Source organism: Polypterus senegalus, chromosome 11 (genome assembly GCF_016835505.1).
Source record: "Polypterus senegalus isolate Bchr_013 chromosome 11, ASM1683550v1, whole genome shotgun sequence".
NCBI classification, from domain to species: Eukaryota; Metazoa; Chordata; class Cladistia; order Polypteriformes; family Polypteridae; genus Polypterus; species Polypterus senegalus.
In genome coordinates, this window is record NC_053164.1 from 164,460,390 (window position 1) to 164,487,410 (window position 27,021).

At 38.3% G+C, this 27,021-nt stretch overlaps 1 protein-coding gene across 5 annotated transcripts in view; it reads left to right on the top strand.

Moving 5' to 3' along the window:
• The first annotated feature begins 6,563 nt into the window (after positions 1 to 6,563).
• The window catches only part of bicd1a (bicaudal D homolog 1a), a 107,951-nt gene continuing 87,493 nt past the window's right edge, over positions 6,564 to 27,021 (top strand). For 2 of the 5 annotated variants that reach the window (XM_039770021.1, XM_039770020.1), the window contains exon 1: positions 6,564 to 7,219. In XM_039770021.1, the coding sequence (XP_039625955.1) occupies positions 7,007 to 7,219 (213 nt within the window). In that variant the 5' untranslated portion in view covers positions 6,564 to 7,006. The remainder of the gene's footprint in view (positions 7,220 to 27,021) is intronic. The other 3 variants (XM_039770023.1, XM_039770022.1, XM_039770019.1) reach the window with 2 other exon arrangements.

Here is a 27,021-nt window from a genome sequence, read left to right on the forward strand (position 1 = left end):
ACATACTAGCTGAAGCCCACCATACCATATGGCAGTGTAAGAATAGGAACGGAAAACAGTGAGAAAGGAATTCAGTATAACAAAGGCTTAGGAAACCACCGTCGCAGTATAACGAAAATAGCAAGGAGCAAAACCAATGTCAGTGGTCGAGAGAGTACCTTCTTGTAGTAGGATATGGAATACACAGATATTTATAGTTAGACGCCGCATTCACTATAAGATAAGTCAGTGCATCCGCCCTATTGCGAGTGGTAAAAGTGCCATTTAAACTAATACTGGTAGACGTGGAAACCGGGTTTTCTGATGAAAAAACAATAACGTTTTATATAGCATCATTTACATACAACAGATTTTGGTGAATTGTTTACATGCAATTATTTATACCCATTTATACACTAATAATGGCAATTATTAAATAATAATAGTAATAATTATTATTATTATTATTATTATTATTTTTATTATTATTATTATTATTAATAAATAATTCCTCCCGTATAAGTAACATTTCTCTGACTGCTTTCTTCTTCTTCATCTCCGAAACATTTCTAGACTTCGTCCTGTTCTTACGCAACACAGTACTAAAGTATTGGTTAATGCCCGAGTCACCTCACGTATATACTGTAATGGTATTCTATCTGTCATCACAAAAAAAAGTATCCATCACTTACAGTTTATTCAAAATTCTGCTGCCAGGATAATAACCTGCTGTTCTAAATCCACTGAACATACTACACCTATTCTCTCTCAACTTCACGCGTGGGAAGCATATCCTATATCATTGAGGAGTTTTATTTAATACGTAATACATGCTCTGATTGGGTAGCTTCTAAGCCATCCGCCAATAGCGTCCCTTGTATGAAATCAACTGGGTAAACAAACTGAGGAAGCATGTACCATAAATTAAAAGACCCATTGTCTGCAGAAATCTGTGAACCAGCGAAAAATCTGTGATATATATTTTGATATGCTTACATTTAAAATCCACGATGGAGTGAAGCCGCGAAAGTCGAAGCACGATATAGCGAGGGATCACTGTACCACTCTTAAGATTTAAAGTTCTCCACAACCTCACTGATCTCCTATAGACTGACACTCGTCTCGCTCACTCTGATTCTCATCTGCAGCTGCACTTTCTGTACCACATATCAAACTCCGTGCTATGGGAGCTCAAGCGTCTCTAATAGTGCTCCTCAACTCGGGAATTCTCTTCTCTCTCATATACATCAGCTCGATTCAATAACACATTTTAAAACTACCCTCAAAACTTATCTTTTGAAACTGGCATACCAATTGTGATTTTTGCACTGTTACTGCCAGTTATCCTTGTTTTTTTTGCTAATTATTGCTGTTTGATCGAGAGCGACAGTGGACGCAGAAGTAGGATTAAAGATGGCGAGGGGGCTCTGTCGTGCATATCCAATTGTCTTAGAGTTGGTGGGCGGGGCTCTGTGAGTTGGCTCTCTGTCTTGCGTGCGCTCTCTGTCTTGCTTGCCCTTAGTTAGAGAGGACGGACGGGCTTTGGCGGGCGTGTGTCTCTGTCTTGTGTGCGCTCTCTCTGTCTTGCTTGTTCTTAGTTAGAGTTGGCGGGCGGGGCTCTGTCAAGCGTATCTCATGGTCTTAGAGTTGGCAGGCAGGGCTCTGTGAGTTGGCGGGCGTGGCACTCTGTCTTGCTTGCACTCACTGTCTTGCATGCCCTTAGTGAATTATATATATAGATATAAGTTGTAGTGGTATTATTATTGTCACATGCACAGATACAGTGTTTACAAGAATGTAGTCAAATACATAACTTGATGTTATTTACTAGGAAATGCAAATCATCTTAATTGATACACCTCTTACTCTTGTTTATGTTACTGAAACTTGGTAAATACAATTAATCGCTTATTTTTCTTCTCACTCTTCCTGCCCCTCAGAACTTTAACCCTCCACCAAACTTCAAGATCTTTGGTGTTCTGTCACTGCAGCAAGATTTATCTTCCCCCACCATTGGGACACTTCTGCTCAGGGCATAAACTACTTTCCTGGGATCAGAGGCAGGTCATTATAGTTCAGAGATACCTGCACTCTTGAAACCTCCGGAACACTGAATGGGCCAGGGCAGTAAGGCTGCTCTTTTCAGGACTTAAGTCCCACACTGCTCAGTCAGGAGGCATACACAACCACCTAACAGGCCCTGAGGGGGTTGTGTTCTTTGGCCTCTCCATCTAGACCTCAAATTGAAAGAGTGGACGTGGTTCCATTTTCAAGTTAAGACCATGGATTGCCCCCTATGGAATAGAAGATATTTTAACCCATTAACATCCCTCCTTGACCTTACCCCTCCTTTGCTAAGGCCTTGATGAACACTTCTTGTCAGGAATGTGTGCCATAGTTTAAGAGTGTAATTTTATTCATTTATTTTATTTTTATTATATAGTTAATATAGTTATCATTTTGTAATTGTGAGACACAATCACCGCCATATTGTTTAGGGTAACAATGCCAAATGCTAGTCACATCGGTGCACTATAAATGTGTAATGTCATAGCATCACTGCTATTTAACATGGCAGCACCATTGCCACACATTTACATATTTGGATTTTTAATAAAAAGCAACATAAAAGCCATAGTTACAAATTATTTCAACTGTAGGGTCTGGACTACTGAGTTTCATAGGAACTGGGAATTTCCAAGTTGGACGTTTCAACTGGAATACCCCCCACAAGTTGGATTTCCTACTGAGAAAAGTTGAGAGAGTCTCATCATCCCCAACCTCAAAATCCATGATGGCAGCACCACACATCAACTGTTAGTGAAAGCTGTAGCACTTCAGTCTATTGGTGTGTTATTAATTCAGTTGTACACACAGTACTTTCCAATTTCTATTTGCAGATGTGTTGCTACAGTGTTTAAATTCACAAAACATGGCATAATGCATTATTATCAACTTGTTCAGTACTCGTCTATATTCCAAAAGAACAAGCACCATAAAGGTATTCCTGGAGGCCTCTATTGGTTTTCCAGATGTTTTACTAGAACACAGTCAACTCAGGTGTGACATCATTTCCAGCTCTGACTTCTGAGGTAAATGAAATATGTTATTTGATCCAGTTTTGGGTCTTGTTTTGAACTTTGGTACATGTTTTTTTTTTTCTTTTGTGTGTGTGTGTGTGTGTTTATTTTTAATTTCAGACCTCTGTTTGTTTCTTTGAGTACAAATTCTGGCAATTCCTTAAAGAAAGTTTTTCATTTCTTGATCGGATTTGCTCTTTTTTTCAGCCCTATTGGTTTGCCTATGACTTCTGCTGTGACATCTCTGTTCTGCACCACCTTTTCATGCTTGCAGTCCCGGTGTCACCTAGACCACCCATCAAAAGACTTAAACAAGAATCTGATGAAAGGTAATTCACACAGTAACTGAAGTGTTTAGGGCTCAAGGAGCAGTGTTAAAATTGTTTTTTACTCCATCTTGTGACAATAAGCTAAAATATATTGAAGAAAAAGATATACAGCAACTTTGATAAAAAAAGGGTAAAGCCTTTGAAAAAAAAATTACAAACAACCCTCATAGTTTTAGAATCATACCATTTAGACAAAGAAATTAAATAATACCTTGCTTTGTTGAATTGTGTTGTACATAGTTACAGTTTTGTGTTGTAAATTAGAATCATGCCATTTCACTGAATGCATGTGTGGGTCTGAGCTGCCCAAATATCTTTGAAATGAGAAACACACAGATTAGGTTAGGTGACATTAAACTGACCAAGGGAGGTGAAACAGCGGCACTCTGGTCAGCATTGCTGCCTCACATCCACTGGAAGCAGGCGCTCACTCCCTGCCATGTCACTGCCCGACCTCCCTGGGTCTGTGTCTATTTATTTCCTCCTCATATTTAATGCTCCTGGAATGTCCCCAAACTCTAAATTAGATAAGTGAGTTTGGTAAATAGATTTGATTTCTTTCCATTACATTTTTTTTTTCAAGACTATCCATTACTTCCAAGGAAAATGTTAATCTTAAGATAAAGTCACCTTACGCGACTTACTGTTGGTGGTGATGTCAGACTTAAGAGACTGAAGTTGCTGATCTCATCACTTGAGTATATCAATTTATATGACTAAACATCACTGGGAATGTCAAATTACATGACTGATGAAGACTTTCCAGCACAAGTCCACACTTCAAAGAACAGCACGATGGTCCCTTTTTCTGACAGTCAGTAATGTGCTGTGAGAGCCAGTGCTGCACAAAGGTTTAACAATTTTGGCAAGCTGAGCTTTTTTTCATTATTTCTTCCATTCTGTTGTTGCACATAAAACATGGCACATCAAAAAGACAAGCCTCTCTTCTGTGTGTGAAGTCCAAAATGCTTGTGTTCCTTAAGCTTCCTCAATGCATTATATGTTTTGCACTTCCGGAGAAGCATTCATTGGTTCTCAGCCCTCACACACACAGAGCCCGCAGACAACAAAATACATAGTCAGACTTGTTGGACTGAGTCACTGGGTATGCCAGACTACATGACGGTTAGTTACAAGAGTGCGTCACGACTGCCTCTGATTTGCTAAGGTGATGAAAATGAAATCTTAAACGTCACTGGAATAGGCATTTAATATGACATAGACTTTATGCAGTTGCAGCCAGAAGTAGAACTTATGTCCTTTCCATTACCTAGATCAGCTGTTGCTTTTTCCTGTCAGATATATTTTTGGAATATAATTGTTTAGTTTCTTTTTTCCCCTTCATATACAATATGTCCTCACATTTAGTAGAGTGGCATGTACTGTGCTTACTTTTACGGTGCACTTCACTCACTCCCCATATTGAACAGGCCCAAGCACTTTATTTTATTGGACTGGTCACCGTGCACAAACACATGAAGTGCATTAGAGATTGTTATGGGAGGTCTCATAGGGCAGCGAGTAGTTTTGTCAATGCACAGTGTTTGAAATCTAGTGCAGTTCCTGGTAAGTGTGTTTTCTGTGTGCACCCATGTTCTTCTCAAGACTACTAGAGGGCTCCGTTTCCCTCCATAGATGAAAGGCATGGTGGTAAACTGATAAAAACTGAGTGAGCACTATGGCATGATCTTTGATAAATTTGTGTCAGGTCCTGAGTTGCAGCCTTCCTTGTGCGCAAAGCTTTTACGATTGGCTTTACCTACCCATGACCCTTCAATGTAAAAGATGGGACCAGAAGATGAATTTAATGACTGATGATTTATTATATTCGATGGCTGCCTTATGGTATTTGGGGTGCTCGAAAGTTTTTTTTTCATGTGCCTAACCAGGGTTCAAAGAGATACTGCTGGTTTAATTGCTTTTTCCTAATGATGAAGTATGGATGTGCTTATGGAAGTATCCTGGTATCTATTGGTGTTCTATCCTAATTGTTTCCCACCTTATGCCTGCTGCTGCTGGGATAGGCTTATGATCCTTTCCTGGATGAACAGGTTCCCAAACTGGACAATTCACTCATTACTTTGTTTAGTCTTTTATATTTATTTAATAAGTACAGCCATAGGAGGACAGCAGTCCACTTAGAGGCAGCTATAGAAATGTTTACTAACTTTCTTTCATGAAGTTTATGAGTCACAAAGCTTGTTTTTTCTATTTTAGTAAATTTTTTATCAGTTAAATTTGGCAAGGGAAACAAAGACCAAAAGTATAGCAACAACTTGGGGAATATAAAACACTATAGGGTGTAGCTTTATTTTCAGCTGCTCCTCCACAATAATTACAACCTGTTCTTATTTCATTCCAAAGAACCCAGTGTTGGGAGCGAAGCAAGATGCAATTGTGGAAGGCCAAAGGCTTAGCCAAGAAATGATTTTGGGGGTGGGGAGTGAGATTAAAGAATATATATTTCTATCTTTGATCAATCAGTTGTAATTGTCATGAAATATATTTCAGAGTTGGAGTTCAAATCTTGAAATCCACCATGGCAACAGCTAAGTGGAATGGTCGCAAGGCTAACAACAAAAAACACTTTAACCTCCATATTGTCCATTATGCTCATCTTTTTAAGGGTGTAGTGGAACATTCAAAGAATAAGTGCAAACTCCCCATTTATAGTGACTGAATGAGAACTCATCCTCTGTTTTTTAGAGCCATGAGAAAGAAGTACTAACCATTGCACAGAGGTACAATAAACAAATAGTCACAGCATTAATAGATTCTCATTTCCAAGGTTGGGCATAATTGTGTTAAAAGGCAGGAAGAATGGCAGGAGCCCAACCAATAATCAAATTGATGTAGGCCCGTATATGGACTCTTGTGAGACACCTTCCTGATAATTGCATATGTAAATTAGCTTCAGAAACATTGGTGAGAGTAAGGATATGGCACTTGTCCAGTAGTCAGATTAGACATGCCTTTAATAATATAGCGCCACCTGATCCAGCCGAGCTTTATTCTTTACGATGACACAGTGCCCTTCCTGTGCCCCCACCACCACTTGACGTGCGATGCCATCATTCATTGTGTTCGTAGCAGAGGGCCCATAAAAACAGTCCATCTCTCTTTTAGGACCGGATCAATGTTCATCCACCCCAGCCGCCCGCCTCACATCCTCAGTAATCCTCTGGTGGGTGCTGCGAAAAGCGGCGCCAGCCTCAGCCCCGCCAGTTGCTCGGGAGCAGAGAGGGCGAGGAGGCACAGATGCATAGGGAGGCGACGCTTACGTCACTGGCTGCCGGATGGGAGCGCGTCTGTGCGCTTGGATACGGAGAGATGGCGGACTGCTGCTTATGAATAAGCAAAAAAGAAAACGGAAAAGAGACACCGTCGTACCGGGACAGCAGCCATGGCCAAAAAACAAAACTGATATGCTGAGATGCTATCGGGAGCTGAGAAACGCTCCTTTGAAAAGTAACGTGGTTTCCTTTATTTTTATACTCTTGTGTGGATGTGAAATAAAGTAAAGGTAGGATGCACTTTTGTTAGCAACAAAGGGAAGGTGACGCTAGAAGGAAACGTACAGCGTTTGTATTGCGCTCGGCTTGCCTCAAAGTCCAGGCTATGGCTGCGGAGGGACTGCCTGACAATGTGGATCAGTACAAAACAGAGATCGAACGACTGGTCCGGGAGCTTGCGGAAACGAATCAGGAGAAAATCAGGGCTGCGGAGTGCGGGCTGGTGGTGCTGGATGAGAACCAGACACTGAAGCAGCAATTCCGGGACCTGGAGGCAGAATGTGACACATTGAAACAGGAGTTGGAGCAACTGAAAGAGGTATGAAAAGGGACGGCGTGCATGGGGTTCGAATGTGTATGTGTGCGATTCGGACAGGGGCGGGGGACTGGCTCTGTGGAGCTAGCAGTGAAAGGGCAGTTCGAAAATAAACTTCACCGGAATATGCCTGAAAGATAATTAACATTCCAGAGGCCACAGATGCTCAAGTGCCGCCCATCTCTCTCCTGCACTCTGTCTCCTGGAGTGTCAAACAGAGGCTGTCCGGTCGGGCCATGGCTGCACCATTTTGCTCACCAGCAGTGAAATAAACCACAGTGGTCCTGCTGATGCCATTTGCCTGCTCATGAACCTTCTGGGGACAAGTTATTAGATGAATTATGGTTTCTTGCCCGAAAATATTTATACAGAATATGTGGTTGAAACTGTCATACATTGGCAATCTATCTTATCTTATCAATCATACAGGCAATCTATCTTATCAATCTATGATTAGTCAGTTTCCATCTATGTATCTGTCTATGATTAGTCACTTATCTATCTATCTATGCTCATTTGTGACTCTTTTTATATTTAACCAATAAGTTTTCTATCCTTTTACTAATTCTTAAATTTTTGTTTTAATATTTATGCATTGATTTATTTATAGAATGGCAGTGTCTAATGGCACTTGTTATATATCCAGCATATACAGTATCTGCCACTCATGTTTTAGGTATCATGTACATTGATATATTGTATACAGTATTTAACTTTATTGTATTTCGTAAGATTGGTGTCTTAAGAAAAAGTTCATTGCCTTTTAATATTTACAGTGTAAGTAAAGTAGCCATATTAAAACATACTTTGTGATGCACAGTTGAATCATAAACCTTACTACATATTGGTATTTGTTTCCATTTTCAGCACATAAAGAGCAGCATAATGGTGCCAAGTTTAGTACAGCAGTCTCACAAGTCCACAGTTCTGAGTCCAAATTCCATTCCACTCACAGACTGAGTGGATTTTGCATGTTTTCCTCATGTCTGTGTGAGTTTTTCTTTGAGTGGTCCATTTTTTCTCCCAAATCCCAAATATGTGCCTGATTTGCTAACTGGTACGTACCTCTTATAGGCCATGTGTAAGTGAGAGTGGTTGTGCTTACAGCCGTGCCCTGCAGTACACTGACATTCCGTGTCAGTCTGGATCTTTTGCTTATTACTGCCATCACAAACACCAGCTCCTTACAAAACTAAAGTGAATTAGGAATAATGGTTTAATGGATAATGACAAATATACATAAAAGAAAAATAAAAACCATAACAGAGAAAATCAGTAACATTTTTTTTATTTTATAAGATATAAAATAACATCAAATTAGAACTAAAAATAAAAAAGTGTCTTTCATAATGTAACATCAAAACATTTGTATATTTCAGCCTGAATGATATTATTTAAAGCTAAGAGTTATTTTTAGATTTAAAAAACTGCACATCCCAAATAACACTTGATTTTACAATATCCAATTATACAGTTGTTAATAATTTATCATTTTTGATGTGATGAGTATTTTTTAAATAAAACAGAGAAATACAATTTATACAATACTGTATGAACGTGATATGTAAGCTGTTTAAATCATGTAATTTTTCCACCAGCTAATGCTGAAATTTTCTATGGTTATTTTTACAATTTATGTTCTTACCCTTTTATTCTTTGATTTCAAGACAATTGACAGAAACAATTCTGGGCTCAGGGCATCCCTGACTTTGTTACAGTGACATCAGGTTAGGACTTTTTTTTAATTCTCCTTGTTAGCTTGCAGCTCTTGATTCTCCAGCTGTCTGCACAAATCTGGTTCCCCAAGGTATTTTTCTTAGCTGCCTGTTTTCTAAAAGGAATGGCATGGTCTGTACCACTTGACAACCTGTGTGCCTTCCCCTAGTGTTCAGGCACGAAAGTGCTCCTTTGCCCTTGAATAGGAAACATGGCCTCCTCAGCCCTGGATAGAAGCTACCTACTGATATCTAGCAGCCAGAAGGACCTGCCACATCTTTTCTCCTTTACCTGAAAAAAAATATCCCCAGCATTGTTGGGGAGCATCACATGTTCCCCAATGGGGTGTAACATTCCATCATTTTTACTGCTGCCCCTACCTATTGCGCTACTACAGTACCCAGCATATCAATAGAGTTTACTGTGTTTTGTTTGCCGCTATATTTAAACAGTAGCACGCACAACCAATCTTCTGTAGGCACTGTGATTCTCCCTCTCCTCCAGAGGTCTCCACCAGGGCTTTCTAGTAAGGAATGTGGTAAAAGAATGAGATAATCAGCTGTGGTGATCCAGAAATACTTTATAGTTCTGGAGGCTCCCCTGTGGCTGCAGGTTTTCAACTAACCAGCTTCTTCTTTTCATTTTGCCTCCTTTTTCTTTCAACTGAGCAAGCTGTTACTTCCCAGTTGCTATTTTTTCAGAACCAGTGCAGAAATTACAGTCTGATTTTTGCCAAATCTTTACTGAGTGAAACAAGAATTTATGTCTATTTGATGCTTAAGAATTCATTGTTTTTGCTTTTTATGTTATATGTTGTTCTTTCTGATTATCTATGCCATTATTTACGAGTGTATCATTTAGCATTCTGTGCCACTTTCTGTGATGTCTGCTGTACTTGTCATTAATTGTTAGTATCTGGATACAATTAAGACAACAGACTCCACATATAAAATGAATGAAAAAGAATAAGAAAAGAGTTATGCATTTAAACAAATTGATAAACAAATCTGTATATATATATAATGCCAAGTTGACTGACTGACTGACTTACCCATTCACTCATCAACAAAAACACCATTCCCCATTTACTTAAAAAACAAGTCAGGATGGTTAGTAGGTCCATATATCAATATTTAGGGGTAACCATCCACAACAGAAAAATGAAATACTCCAAAGTCTCCAAAATGCCTTGACAAATTTGATTGAAATTTGGTGATGTTAAAGTAAAAGAAAATTAGTGGACACATTTTTATTTCTCGATATTTATTGATAATACAACTTTAACAAGTGTGATATTCTTAGGAAGCATATTTTCTTTCTTCACTTCAGTGGCGATTGCATAGAGAAATGGGGTCTGCAGTTCATGCAAATGATTGCTGCCAGCAAAAGTGTAAGCTGAAACTAAATATACTTGGAGTAATGGGAATGGTGGTGAGTGAAAAAGGGAAGGTGATCTACACAGAAAAAACAGATGAGGTGGTGAGCTGCATAGAAAACGAGATGTGAAGTGGATGAAGGAGAGTTAGGTAAAACTAAAAGAAGATGTGGCCTCCTTCGTACATAGAGAACTCCCTATTCTGTTGGTTTGTTTTTACTCCTCACAACACTGTGTAGAATACATAGAAATTCAAGACAGACTGGATTGTCAAAAGTTCTGATATACATAAACCTGAAAGGATGGGAAGGGGTCAGGGGGTGTGGGTTGGCAGTAAAATGCATGCAATATGGCGGAAAACAGGGATATCCCCTTCAAGGTTAGACTAGAGTGTGCCGCTGGGCTCTGATTCACAAAGCACAAAGAGCCAAGGTGCCAGTTTGACGCACCAGCCCACATCAAGCCCTTTGTACGATAAAGGCTGTAAGTGATAACATACCTTGGTCAGCTTAGTAAAGGGGTTCCCTATGGACAGAACATATTGAGTTAATTCCAGGAGACACGTAAATGTGCAGCCTATATATTTCAATGCTCTATGTAATAAGTTAAAGGAAACCTCAATTTAGTGTATGTAGCTTTTGATCTAAACCCTGCAAAACTCTGTAACGGTACAAAATGTTATATTCAAAACTGACTAAAGTTAACATTTTTACAGAATTTTCTACAGGGTGAAATTATATTTATACCCAAAATTTCCATAATTCCCACTAATTACCTTTGTCAATTTAAAAGAATACATTTTTCTCTAGAATTGTGGTTTGTAATGACCATAAACAAAAGCCGAGTCACTAGGAAATGTAAGAATTGATCTACGGCAGGAATGTTTTACTTATGTGTCATTGTATGCAGCATGTTCAAGAGGAGAGCCAGTGAACTAATAATATTAGCCCCTAGGCAAAAAAAAACAAACAAATATTGTATGCAGAAAAGTATTCAGTTATTTACATAGATCTTATGATATATCTGATTAACCTGTAACCCGTTGCCTTAGGAAATTTCCTTGGTAACGCTGGTTAGCACAGCTGATCTTATATAAATGTAAATCTCATTCTGCTTCTTTTTTTCTGAATACAAAATAAACAATGGAATCATTTAAAGTGGCACGCTGTTTGTGCAACTGACTGAAACAAACACCTGCAGCCTTAGGGGACCACCATGATTATATCTATGTATTTTAATCGCAATAACTTATTATATTGGGAAATGTATCTGGGGAATATTGAAACAATATATTTTATTGAAACTTGGATAACAAAGGACATTTGTTCTAACTCCCATAATTGGCATACCTCTAATGTTAGTGGTGCTAACTGAGATTTTAATAAAAAAGAGCTCTGCACACATTCAAGTCAAGTATTTAAATTCATTTTGTTTTTCACATTGTTAAAGTGAAGAAAGAGCTTAATAAGGCACATGCAATTTGCAAATAATATAATATGAAATTAAAGATTTGTAGCACACTTCAAAATAGGGCTTTTCTCTGCTGTGGTTCATCATACCGGGCTGCAGTGTTCCCATGCATCGTGTCTTGAATGGCCAGAGCTTGTGCTTTATAGCAAGAAACAATAAAAAAGGTTAATGTCACTTAAAAAAGGCAGATATGGTGTATCCCAGGATGTTTTCTTCAGTAAAGGTTAATGTCGAATCATCATCATCATCATCATCGAGAGATGAACAGCTTTTAAATAAACATTTTGTTTCTGTAGAAAATTTTAATAAGTAGTTTATTTTGAAAATAGCATGTTAATCGTCTAGTGCCGAGTACCACCAATGGGGATGCACATGTAAGCAGCTCCAGAGTTTAATAAACATTTCTATAGTTTCAAGAGATATGTTTTAGATGTACAACTTTCTGTTTTCATTTATTGGATGACATTCTTACTATAAATATAAGGACATACGGTATATTAGAAGGGAATTACCCAAAGCTGGGTTTGCACTGTACCGTTGGTGTGTGCAGTGTGCAATAGCTGAGAATGTTGTCTTATACAGCTGTTGAGATGCTACTAATCAATTTCCACATTAACAAAACATTTAATTGGAATGTAGTGAGTCAAGGGTTTTGTTATTATATATGAGAGATAAACACATTTTTGCTTACAGAGATTTAATTAGCTTTGCTAATTAACTTAGCAGTAATCTTTGAAATGCATGAGATGGTTTTCTTTATGAAAACTCATGAAAGCAAGTTTATCAAAGTTCTTGTATTCATTTTTGGAATTCTCTTTATTTAGCACAGGGTCACAAGGATAGGCTGTCAGGATATGCCCTGGCCCCTTATGACCCTGGATAGGATTAAGTATTTTAGTGCAGCACAGTACTTAAGGTTGCTTTGTACTTCGGAATTTCTTGCCTAGTGATACTGAAACAAGCATTGACTCTCTGTAATACAATTACCGGAATAAGATGGATTCTGAAAATGGACAGATAAAATGGATAAAAAAAGTGAAACCAGTTAAAATGCCAAAATTTCATTGTCCAGCATTGTGTAAGCTTCCTTATGTGTGTTAAATTTAGGTAAATAAAAATAATATAAATTGCAGAATCACTGAATCTGTTAAAATGATGAATATGGAGCAAAACCTGAAAAAACATATAATAAATAAAATAAATAGTGGAAGATGGTGTAATCCAGAGTTTCATGGGCAACATAAATGTGTAACTGGTAAATGAACAGCAAAAAAGGCAGACAAAAAAGAGATAATAAAAAAACAAGAAGTAGGTATTAAAATGGTTAAAAATGCAAAAAAGCAGATGGCATGACAATTGAATTTACTATAGCATTTTGAGAGACAAAAATGACATGTTAGACATATATCAGGAAATGTACTGACATTGCTGGCCACAGTCAAAGCAGACTGGTGTAGTAATACTAATACTAAAGTAAATGGCCTTAGATGTGACATCAAATTGGATAAAAGTGTCATAGTGCTAATATTACAAAATCCAAGCGAGGTACCTGCCAGAAGAATGTGTGAAATAATGCAAAAATGTATACAAAAATGATTAGATGTAATTCATTTTCCAATGAAGACTGGGTAAGTATATTATATTAGGACATAGAAAGGGAAAGAAGCATCAAGAAGAATTAGATAATTAAAACTGAAAATAGAATCTGACTAGGATGCCCTTCATCAATATTATTTATGTGCTGTAGACACCCAATAGCTTTTATAATAAGCAGAGACAAAAGACAAAAACAAGATAACTCTAGGAAGCAGAGGAGAGCAGGCAAAAATATTTCTACATGCAGTAATAACAATATAATGGCACTTAATAAAAAAGGAAAGGGGGACTGAGCAAACAAAGATTATGAGAAAGTGTAGATGAGCCTTGAGACCTAAATTGAATGGCAGAAAATAAGAATTTGTTCTTTAGGGCCGGTGGGATTGCATACCCTGAAATATAGAAAAGATGAAAGAGAAGGTTATGATTCTGAGAATATTATATGTCTATCAAGGATTAGAAATGGAGTGAAAACTAATAAGAATTTCTTGGCCTTTCAATTGTAAGGTGGCTGACATTTAGTGGGATGTTATTTTTAATAAATATGATCATAGTGCCAATTTTAATGTGCATATAGCAGCTGTCATATTGCTATCAAGTAAAACAACAGACAGTATTGTGAGGTGATAATTTCAATTTTGTGAGGATCAATATGTGAAAATATAGCAAAACGTTATATGAGATAAGAGGAAAAAGATATTAAAAACATTAAGACATTTTCTTTACTGTATCTTCATTCAGGAAATAGAAGTGGGATGTCAAAAGACATAATACAGAGGTTAATATTAATGAGAATTACACAAATATACATTAAAAAACCTAACAATTTCAAAGGATGGACCAGTTTATCAATATCTGCAGATACCTAAAAATATAAACTGTAGGTGGAGTAAACAAAGTTAGAAAATGGGAAGTAGAAACAATTTATGGAAGTGATAGAAGAAAATATGTAGTACCAGAAGTCATTTATTTTTTGTTATTAAATATCTGAACCCGAGTGGTGTTTTGTTATTGGACTTCAGAGCTTGTCACGGATTGTCCATAACGAACACCATGTTCAAGCATAGGGGTGTTCATATGTGCACTTGGCACCAGGACACCCTAGGCCTCAGTTCGATGATCGACCGAGTTGTGTCGTCGGACTTGCGGCCACATGTCTTGGACACACTTGGGTGAAGAGAGGGGCGGAGCTGTCAACTGATCACTACCTGGTGGTGAGTTGGCTTCGATGGTGGGGGAGGATACTGGTCAGGTCTGGTAGGCCCAAACGTATTGTGAGGGTCTGCTGGGAACGTCTGGCAGAGTCCCCTGTCAGAAGTAGCTTCAACTCACACCTCCGGCAGAACTTCGACCACATCCCGAGGGAGGTGGAGGACATTGAGCTTGAATGTTCCATGTTCCGTTCCTCTGTTGTTGAGGCGGCTGACCGGAGCTGTGGGCGTAAGGTGGTTGGTGCCTGTCGTGGCAGCAATCCTCAAACCCGTTGGTGGATACCAGCAGTGAGGGATGCCATCAAGCTAAAGAAGGAGTCCTACAGTACCCTTTTGTCCTGTGGAACTCTGGAGGCAGCTAATAGGTACCGGCAGGCCAAGCGGAATGCGGCTTCGCTGGTTGTTGAGGCAAAAACTCGGGCATGGGAGGAGTTTGGGGAGGCCATGGAGAACGACTTTCGGACGGCTTCAAGGAGATTCAGGTCCACCATCTGGCGTCTCAGGAGGGGGAAGCAGTGCAGTGTCAACACTGTATATGGTAGGGATGGTGCGCTGCTGGCTTCGACTTGGGACGTTGTGGGTCGGTGAGGGGAGTACTTCGAAGATATCCTCAATCCCACTAACATGCCTTCCAATAAGGAAGCAGAGCCCGGGGACTTGGAGGTGGGCTCCCCCATCTCTGGGACTGAGGTCACCAAGGTGGTCAAAAAACTCCTTGGTGGCAGGGCCCCGAGGGTGGATGAGATATGCCCGGAGTTCCTCAAGGCTCTGGATGTTGTAGGACTGTCTTGGTTGACACGCCTCTGCAACATCGCATGGACATCGGGGACAGTGCCTCTGGATTGGCAGACCGGTGGTCCCCCTCTTTAAGAAGGGTAACCGGAGGGTGTGTTCCAACTACAGAGGGATCACACTCCTCAGCCTCCCTGGAAAAGTCTATTCGGGGGTCCTGGAGAGGAGGATCCGTTGGATAGCTGAACCTCGGATTCAGGAGAAACAGTGTGGTTTTCGTCCTGGCCGTGGACCAGGGTCCTGGAGGGTGCATGGGAGTTTGCCCAACCAGTCTACATGTGTTTTGTTGACTTGGAAAAGGCGTTCGACCGTGTCCCTCGGGGAATCCTGTGGGGGGGGGGTGCTCCGGGACTATGGAGTACTGGACCCCCTGATAAGGGCTGTTCGATCCCTGTACAACCGGTGTCAGAGCTTGGTCCACATTGCCGGCAGTAAGTCAAACCCGTTTCCAGTGAGAGTTGGACTCCGCCAGGGCTGCCCTTTGTCACCGATTTTGTTCATAACTTTTATGGACAGAATTTCTAGGTGCAGCCAGGGCATTGAGGGTGTCCGGTTTGGTGGACTCAGGATTGGGTCACTGCTTTTTGCAGATGATGTCGTCCTGTTTGCTTAATCAGGCTGTGATCTTCAGCTCTCTCTGGATCGGTTCGCAGCTAAGTGTGAAGCGGCTGGGATGGGAATCAGCACCTCCAAATCCGAGACCATGGTCCTCAGCTGAAAAAGGGTGGAGTGCCCTCTCAGGGTTGGTAGCAAGATCCTGCCCCAAGTGGAGGAGTTCAAGTATCTTGGGGTCTTGTTCACGAGTGAGGGAAGAATGAAGCGTGAAATCGACAGGCGGATCAGTGCGGCATCTGCAGTGATCCGGGCTCTGCATTGGTCTGTAGTGGTGAGAAGGAGCTGGGCCATTAAGGCAAAGCTCACAATTTACCAGTCAATCTATGTTCCTACCCTCACCTATGGTCATGAGCTATGGGTAGTGACCGAAAGAATGAGATCGCGAATACAAGCGGTTGAAATGAGTTTCCTCCGCAGGGTGTCAGGGCTTTCCCTTAAAGATAAGGTGAGAAGCTTAGTCATCTGGGAGGGGCTCAGAGTAGAGCCGCTGCTCCTCCGCATCGAGAGGAGTCAGATGAGGTGGCTCGGGCATCTGATCAGGATGCCTCCCTGGTGAGGTGTTCCGGGCACGTCCAATCAGGAGGAGGCCCCGGGGAAAACCCAGGACACGCTGAAGGGACTATGTCTCCCGGCTGGCCTGGGAATGCCTCGGGATTCCCCTGGAAGAGCTAGAAGTGGCCAAGGAGAGGGAAGTCTGGGCATCTCTGCTCAAGCTGCTGCCCCCGCGACCCGATCTCAGATAACCGGAAGAGGATGGATGGATATCTGAATAAATGTAGGGTCAAATAGACAACAAAGAACTTAATAAACACAGAATTGTGTACACATAAAGCATTTCTGTCACACAGTGATGTAAATGGATTTTAACAAAAAGGCCAAAATAGCCTAGAGAAAGATGTGAAGTAGGAAGGGCAGTAGTTCATATACTGGGGAAATGTCGAGTGACTCAGGAGGTTTGGGCATCAATATTAAGGACACTTAAAACAACAAAATAAAATGAGATAATAACATGAGAATTGGGTTTAGCAGTCCTATGGAAATAGTGGAAAGCAGTAACTGTAGCCAAAGCTGCCTTATGTTGCTATGGTGAAATACCTACTCCTAATTTTTTTTAGAAACAGTACAATACCCAAATTAAAATAATTATTTTCAGATTGTAATATCATCAGGATAAAAACCATAGCTTAACAATATGTTGTGGTGATTAACAGAGAAGAAGAGAATATGTTGGAATTGCTGGGGATTATATCAGTAAAAAAGATCTCCAGAGATTTATTAAATAGACTTGTCTACAGTCCAACAAATGGTGGTAAATAAAACAATAATGCCTAAGTTAATAATTAAGACAGTGACTGAGAAAACCTTGCCAGAAGGAAAGGATGAAATGCTCATGGCATTACTTTTACAAAGCTTACGCTGTCTAACAATGAAGATATGAAACAAGAATAGCCAGTAACAAAAGTGGTATAATGCTGGACCAAAGAAGATAAGGTAGAATTTCAAGATTATTTTAATATGTATAAATCTAATTGTTTAGAGATTGGTCATCAGTTCTAGAACAATATGCAACAGCCATTGTGGGATTCATCATCGAATGTAGTAGAAGAAGGATTGTCATGTGTACAGTGGAATTCTTATATTTCTACCCAACATGCAAAATGCTGCCCCTCTTTATGCTGTGATAAACAAAAACGTATAAAAATATACAGTATCTTCAATGAATACGGCTTATGAAAAGAATCCTTTCATTTCCTAATTCAAATGTTAATACCTTTAAATGTACATCAGGACAGGTAAAATCACCTTACTGCTACTTATAGGCCAGTTGTTGGTGATGGTGGGTTGTTGTTTGTTTGTTATTCTCTTAAGCTTCTGTAAAATTTTAATTTCCCATTAGGGACAAATAAAGTATACAATCAGGTCTATAAATATTCGAACAGTGACACAATCTTCATAATTTTGACTCTATGGCAGTCATTCACTGAAAAGAAGTTTCAACCAAATATTGGAAATGATCATTATATTCATAATTATATTAGTTTGTCCAAATACTTTCCAGCCCCTAAAAACAGGGGGGGGGCATGTATAAAAATGTCTGTCATTCCTAAACAGTGCATACGATATTTTTGGTAAACCCCTTAAATTAAAGCTTAAAGTCTACACTTTAATCACATAATAATTGCTTTATTTCATATCAATGTTGGTACAAAGCCAAAATTATGAAAATTGTGTCACAGTCCAAATACTTATAGACCTGACTGTATATGTCTATCTATCTAATTCATGGATCTCCATTGAAAGCTGTAATTTATTGAAGCCTTGCACTTATATGTTTACAATATATATTATTTATGTACTATATATATATATATATATATATATATATATATATATTTATTGTATATATCTTTCTTTTATAAAAGGAAATGTTGGGACGAGACATTCTCAGAGATAATTTCAAGTCCCGTGAGAGATAATTTCAAGTCACACAACAACAACAACAACAACATTTATTTATATAGCACATTTTCATACAAAAAAAATGTAGCTCAAAGTGCTTTACATAATGAAGAATAGAAAAATAAGAGACACAGTAAGAAAATAAAATAAGTCAATATTAATTAACATAGAATAAGAGTAAGGTCCAATGGCCAGGGGGGACAGAAAAAACAAAAAACTCCAGACGGCCAGAGAAAAAAATAAAATCTGCAGGGATTCCAGGCCATGAGACCGCCCAGTCCCCTCTGGGCAATCTACCTAACATAAATGAAACAGTCCTCTTTGTATTTATGGTTTTCACGGAAGGATTTGATGATGATGATCACGTGGACTTCTGGCTTTTAGTCCATCAATGCTGGGGCATCATGGTGCTTTGAGTAGGTTGGTGATCAAGACTCTATGCAAAGAGATTTTGAAAAGCCATGCCCTCCTCTGAAACATTTAGAACAGGGGTGTCCAATACGTCGATCGTGATCGACCGGTAGATAGGAAAGGTAGTGCAGGTAGACTGCGTTGCATTCAAAAAAATTTTTTTAAGCGTTAGTCTATATATCCTCCCTATGGCATTTGCCACTTGATTGGCATACAGGGCGGCCAGTCTGAGATCTCTTTTCTGCTAACACACTGCTCATCTCGCACACACGATCAAACGTGCAAGCTACTGCAAAACTCCGGCTGTGATCTAGTTAGCCTTCCAATTTATATCGACTAAAGAAGGGATTTAAAAAAAAATTTGTTTGAAGAGGGTATGGACTGGATGTGGAATTGGAAGAGGATTTTCTTTCTCACAATGTCACAATCGAAGTGCGTTTGTCTGATCTGTCAGTCTATCATTGCCATTCCAAAGAAGGAAAATGTGGAAAGGCACTTTTCAACTTTTCATAAAAAACTACAAAACTGACTTCCTTCCGAAAAGCAATCTGAGAAAGAGAAAGGAGAGGGAACTAAAATCTCAGTTAATCAGACAGCCGTCATTTTTCACTTGGCTGAATTTAAAAGCAAAGGCAGACACACTGAAGCATCATTCCAGATGCATCACTTGATCATTAAGCATAAGAAGTCCTTCCAAGATGGAGAGATGATAAAAGAGGCCTTCATTGAGACAGATGGCTATGGAGAAAATCCTGCTGAGATTTTAAGACTTTCTCCTTGTCATTAAACATGCAGAATACAAGCAACTTAATAGCGATTAATGGCCGCTAGACATGGCATTTTTTTTTCTGATCTGACCAACATGTTGAATGAGCTTAATTTACAACTGCAAGGAAAAGAGAACTCCATGGTCAATATGATTAGCTCAGTTAATGCTTTCAAATGAAAAATGCAACATCTGTCCTCAAAGCTGCAGCGCCTTGATTTGGGGAACATCCAAAACCTCGTGTCACAGCTGGAGACGCAATGGAAGGCGTGTGCGCAACTTGACAGCATTCGCTACACATAGCAGATTGAAAATTGCCTGTCAGACTTTGACAGACAGTTTCAAGACTCAGCTTTACTTGAGCCAATCACTACATTTAGGTGCTATCCATTTAGGGAAGATGTTGAGGGTGATTCATCTGCATCAGAAATTGCAACGCTGTTTCACCTAAAACTCCTCTACAGTGGAGGATAAGATTTTGACACTACAGGATAACATTCATCTGAAGTCTGGGGCTCTTGGACAGTTTTGGAACTTACTCACACAGGAAAAGTACCCAAACATGAGGAAATGTGCTACCTCCTTGACTGCATTATTCGGCTCTACTTATTTATGCGAGTCAGCCTTTTCCCACATGAAGATTATTAAATCCAAATACTGTAGTGACCATAAATGTATTGAATTGTTATTGTGCCATAAAGGTTATTCAGTTATGCAAGGTACGACAACATATATTATATGTATATAGTATACTCAGTATATACATATATATATATATATATATATATATATATATATATATATATAATTTTTAATGTAGGTAGATCATTTCAACCTGGCTCACAAGCTGAAAAAGTGTGGGCACCCCTGATTTAGAACAATGCCCATGATCCAGTCACTTCTCATTTGTGTGAATGCTATTGTCAGACACAGTTCCTGCGCTGTCAGCTCCAAGCGGGGTCGGAAATAAAAGACAAAGAGTAGAAGAAAATGTAGAACGACGTAAAGAGGTTCAAAAACGTTGGCACGATACACATGCAGAGCAGGTCAGAGATTAAGAAGTACTAAAATTTGAAAGTCTCAAAAAACTGATAGTAAAGATCACATTAGCACTAAGACATGGAAATTATTACTTGGTGAAATAATGGAACAGCGAAAAGAGATCAACTATATGGACATAGGTGATATGACAAAAGTATGTAAATATTGTTTGGATTTAAACTTTAAGTCGGAGACTTGTAGATTGTCTAATTCATGTTGCCATCAGGGAAAAGTAGTGTTTTTTCCTAATGAAGAGGCGTATCTGCGAGAATTAAAAGATTTGTTGTTTGGTGAAAGTGAAATCCACATATGCGAGTCGCAGAGATGCGAAGTGGCTGATACGAAGCACAGGCCCGGTGGTTGGCGTGTGAAGTAAGCTGGGGGCACAGCTTATATATATCTCTCTATTATAAAAAAATCCTGGAGAGAAACAGTAGGGCAACGATACGTGATCTTCATGTTAAGATCACGGAAGACACTTAAAAGACCCGCAAGACTAGAGAGATTGGCCACGGAGCGTCTCACGGGGACCGTAAAAATGAGACTTTGTGCCAAGAGGACTGTCTCGCGATGAAGTAGAACATGAGATTCTTGCAAGACATGCCCTACTTACAAATAAATAAGAGCAAGGGCAGCCAGGAACACGCTCAGTCATGTTTTGGCTTTGAGCACACACATGTCCAGGGCTCTCAGCGCATATAAAGCGTATAAGGACAAAACGTTATAAATGAAACGTAAACGACTAAGCAAAGAAGAAAGCAGCGCAGAGAAAAGAGACGCAAAAGTGTTGGAGAGACAAAAAGAAAAAGAATAATCTAGGTGCAAATTCAGAAAATAAGGAAAGTAATTATCAGCCAGGAACAAGTGGAACTGAAAAAAAGCACGTCCAATCCAGATGTTGGCGCTATACACATGCAGAGCAGGTTAGAGATTATGAAAGCAGTGGAATTCGAAAGGCTCAAAAAAAAAAAAATTTGGCGCGATATACATGTGTAGAAAGTTAAAGAATATGAAATTAGGAAAATTAGAAAGTATAAAAAAAAGAAAGTAAAGATCACAGGAACGCAAGCAAACTGAAATTATTACTCAAAAAAGGGAAAATGATCACCACGGACCAGGTGTCATAAAAAAAGCAGGACAAAGCGAGGTCAGAAATAAAAGACAGAGTAGAAAACAAAGTAAAACGTCATAAAAGGGTTAATAAACAAGGGAGTCAAACACATGCAGAGCAGGTTAGAGATAATGAAAACTGGAATTCATAAGACTCAAATAAAACGTAGGCGCGAAACACATGCAGAGCTAGATACAGAATATGAAAGCAGCAAAAAACAAAAGTGTCAAAAAAAAGAAAGTAAACATCGCATTAGCGCAAAGAAAGAGAAATTATTACTTGGAGAAATAACGAAAAGGCGAATAGAGATGGAATATATGGACATAGGTGATATGTCAGAAGTATGTAAATATTGTAAGGCTTTGAAGTTTAAGTCAAGAGAATTTCAAAAACGGAGTTTACCTCACATGCATTTATTGGTTACTTTGCAAAAAAAATTATTAACTGCTGATGATGTACAGGTAGATCGTTTTGTCTGTGCTGTAATTCCAAACAGAGAAACCTTTCCTGAATTAGGGTACAAAGTCATTAAACACATATCTCACTGACCTCATTAAAAAGATTCAGCACGTTGGGACTCGAAAGATTCCAAATATTGTTTTTACAGAAGTTCTGAAATAAAAGTGAAAATAATGAAATAGAAACAATTCAAAGACAAAAAAATCTTAAAAGTGTGTATCCAGAAAAACAAAAACGGGGGTTGGTGAGCGAATGTATATGTATATATATATTTTTTTTACATATATTAACAACACAATATTGATATGGAAACATGCAGGAGATGCATGTACTAGCTCATGAGCTCAATTAAGTTTGTTAAAGGTCAATATTGGGATAAAGTGGAAACTACAGTAAATATAGCAGCACATATCTGTGATGTGGCAGTGCATGCAGTTGCTTACCGATTACAAACTATCCAATCACATTATATTTTCTCTCCCAGACAAACTTACTGATTTTGTAAGCTTTTTTTAATGGTTACAATAAAGTTTATCCCATCTAAGTTCTCATAGCACAGATGGAATCAGCCTTCTCTGTTTCAGAGGATGATGTAATGAGGATTTTTAAACTAGTTAACATCCATAAAGCAGTCAGGAGTTAGGCCAAAGTTTGAAAACCAATTACAATAACTGGCACATTTACTAACATTTGAATGCCTCACTGAGAGACTCTGCAGTTCTCATTTGCTTTACAAAGACAATAATTAAAACAATAACAGTAGTAAAAACAGAAGTATTGACTTATTGATTATCAAAAGGTGGAAATAATAATATGTAATATTGCAGATAGTGTGGCCACCTCCACTTTGTTTATCACCAACACCCATTCTATAAAGGGTGCCAAAAATCTTGTACATCATATGATCCTGACTTACCTGGGTAATAAAAAAAAAATGCTTTACCAAAATATTTTTACAGAACAGAAGTCAGCATGTCCCACTGTCATTCCTTGAAGACTGATCACCAAGCTCTTAAACATGGGTTTTAGTGGCACCCTCTGCAGCTGGATTTTGCACATCCTAAATGTCAAACCCAAGCATACAGAAAATTCTAGCATCACTTTTTCCACGGTGTCCGTCAACACAGGGCAGTGTACTAATACTCCTTCTGTAATCCTTACTCAACTACGATTGCGTGGCTAGACATTTCTCTATCATTCGATTTTCTGCTGACACACCAGTGTAGGCCTGATCACCAAAAATAAATCGACACCTTACTGAGGTTTCCATTTTGAAACACTGGTTTCAAAACAAGTATTTCCCATATTAGCAAAATCAAGATGGTTTTCATAGACTTCGGGAAGTAGGATGTAAACCATGCACCCATGTGTATTGGCAGGGATGCTGTGAGTAGGGTCAGCAGTTTAAAACATTTAGAGTGGCAATCTTTGATGACCTTAAGTGGGCACAACATATCTCGGCTCTCGCCAAGAAAGCTCAATGATGCCTTTATTTTCAAGTATTTGTGAGCAAAGCCTGTTTGTCTTCATCAGTTCCTTATAACTTCTATAGGTGTGCAATCCATCATCTGCGCCTGCACACCATCCTTGAGTTGGTACCTGCTCAGCTCAGGACTACAAAGCACTACAGAGGGTGGTAGAGTCAGCCCAGAATACTACTGTCGCACATCTCCCTTCTGTTCAAGACATATACAGTATAGTACACATTGCCTTAGTAAGACAGATTGTATTAATAAAAAATGTATGCCTCCTGCTTAGTCACTTTTCTCAGTGTTTAATTGTGACAAACGATAGAGTTATTAGCGCTGTCAGTACTAGATTCTGGGACATGTTTAATTCTCACATTATAAGACTTATTAATGGCTACTCATACTGCCTGCGACATGGGTTGGTTGGTATTGTACCTATTGTCTGTTTTTTCTGCGTTTTAGTAAAGTCTCTAGTCTATTAGAGGAATCTCAAAGTATAATAATCTAACTGTACTTTGAACATTTGAGAATAGATGTGTACAGAAAGAAGCAATAAAAAGAGTCTATAAATAAAATTAATTTCAAGAAAGCTAAATGAGGGTAAAATATTCAAAACTTACCAAAAGGATCTAAACAATGTAGATATGCCATATGTGCTGACATAACATTCCCAGACAACTTAAATCACTGCTAGACAGGGCAATAGTCCATCTTGGGGCCCTTCAATGAATATTTTAATATGAAATACCATTCTGATTTAAGTGTATATAAGTCTCTCTTACTAGTGTTGTTTCCTGCTTCTGTGCAAGGTGCACTTGTTTACAGGCTGATCTCCACTTGTTAAGATTTTTTGGGCATGTTCTCTACAGATTCATGACCGTACTACCAGAGTCATGCTTTTTATGAGTAAAAATAAAGGTTTTTTTCGGGTAAATTTTTCTAAAAAGATCACAATCTGAAGGTTTAGTTGCTAATAGTATTATTACGTATTATTTGAAACACAGAAAAAATAAAGATACCTCCTTGATGGGCTCCAGGTTCAATGTGGACCACAAACGTCAAAAAATTTCAGTCAAATCATATATTCATTAAGTTATACCAGTTTCTATATGTAAAAGGCCTTCTTTCTGCAACTTTAAAAAAACGCTGATCAGAATTTCTGCATTTATAATGCCTTTCACATCCCATCTCCTAGAAGTATCATCTATGGAAACCTTGACTTTCTCTTATGAAAACATTTTTGATATGGATCTACAAATGTCTTGTTGTTCAGAAAAATAAAATAATCTGTTATTAATTATTTTCTCAATTATTTTACACTTTTTTAAGTTGATGCAATGTTTCTTTAAGATAATGTACTTGAAAATTACATTGCTGTTTTTTCTATTGGTGTTTTCTATTACTGATACAAAATTTACCATATAACCAATTTTTTTTCTATGAATTAATACTACTTTCAGACTTGCACATACATCTGATAATTTCACAAAAAAAATTATTTTATCCAGTAGAAACATTTTTGTGTTTCTAATAGCCGTTTTAATTTCTCAAAAAGAAGAGTGGTGCCAGTTACCCTTCATGTTCCAAATAATCAACACTATGAATATTCAAATGAAGCAGTCAAAATATCTGCCTTTTCAATAACTTTGCAATCTTGTCTTTGTCCACTAATACGGGCATTAGTGCAGTTATGCTCAATCCATTGATCCTATCCTGCATTTAGACAATAACATTTTCTGTCTGTAGTAGAATAAAACAAATTCCAAAAATCTATTTTACTGCTCAAAATTTACCCCACACAATGTCATTCAATACATAACACTTTCACAACTATTGTATTTCTTCCTATTTTAGCATTTATCATTCTGTTAAGGTACAGTTTCTTTTTCCTGTGTGCCATTTAATGTTTAGTATGTTGTATGTATGTAGTACATGTATGTAGTAATGTTGAGCTGACGATTGAATTATAAATATCTCCACACCATCTTTATCTCTTACTGGCACAAGGGCTCCTTTACATTTGTAGAAAAAATGTTCCTCCAGTCTGCTCTGTACTAGAATTCTTTTTAGATTTTTCACTATTTGATTTCCAAAAATGAAATTCAATTTTACATCACTACCAATACAAGTTGCTTACATAATTCCTAAACACATGTCCCCACTGAATTGTTGGATATACACATTAGATCTAGACCAGACATTTTATCTTCCATTCTAGTGTGTTCCTTTTCCATAATTTAAACAAATCAAGATGCATTTTACTATTCATGATTCAAGTACTGTACTTGCCATTATCATTTGTGAATTTACTAACTGGTAATTTCACTGTGATCATTTAAATACCTGTACCAAATAATGTGGTTAAGTAAACCGAGCAAGGGTTATAATAATTAACAGTGAACTGCTGTTTTGCAACAGCAAAAGTGCCGCTGTACTCAATAATATTACATTATAAACACATGCTTATTGAAGAATTGGTTGTTTTGTCTCAAGACTAATATTAGTGTAGCACCCTAGAAGACTTTTCGAATCTAAGAAATAAGTACAGTACAGTGTTTGTTCAAATCTAGTTATTTTACATATGGTTAAAAAAATCTTAATTTGTATTTGCTGGTTTACCGTTAAAATGGGGAGAAATATTTATTAGTATATTAATTTCTATTCCTCAAGGCAGGCCTGCTTGGGTTTGGTTGGCTGGTAAGGCAGTAAGAGAGGTTGCGAAAAGCTGGGAAGAAAAAGAGCAGGATGGGGGGGATAAGGAGGAGGTGACTCAAGACTTGTCAGTGTGGAGAGGTTACGTGTATCTTTTTCTTATTTTCTTGAATTCAAGAAGAATATAAAAGAACAATAAGAATAATGTTAAAACAGTTTTTAGGGACAAAGTGATGTGACGCGGTCTTCAAAAGGCCGCAGTAGTTTTCTGTGTACTGGTGAACCAATTTAAAGATGGCTTTGTAATTTGGCATTTTGGTGTGAGGTTTATGATAACCTCGATGAAGGACTCACACTTTGCATGTTCCATTAGTGTCAAAAAAGAAGAGCTCCTTAAACAGAATGGAGATACTCATGTCTGGGCAATGGTCTTTACAGAATTTAAAGTACTGAGACTCAGAGTAGTTCATCTTTATTTTCTTGGTCTAGCCTGATGGCAAAAATAAGTCTGTGAGTAAAGGATTTTTTTTTTTACATCATTTTATCTTCGTCCTGAGCTCCAATGAGCCCAAACAATAGGTAGCAACCACAAACTTTAAAGACTCAAGTCATTTTATTATAATAATTTATATAATAAGATCAATGTATTTATATTTTTATT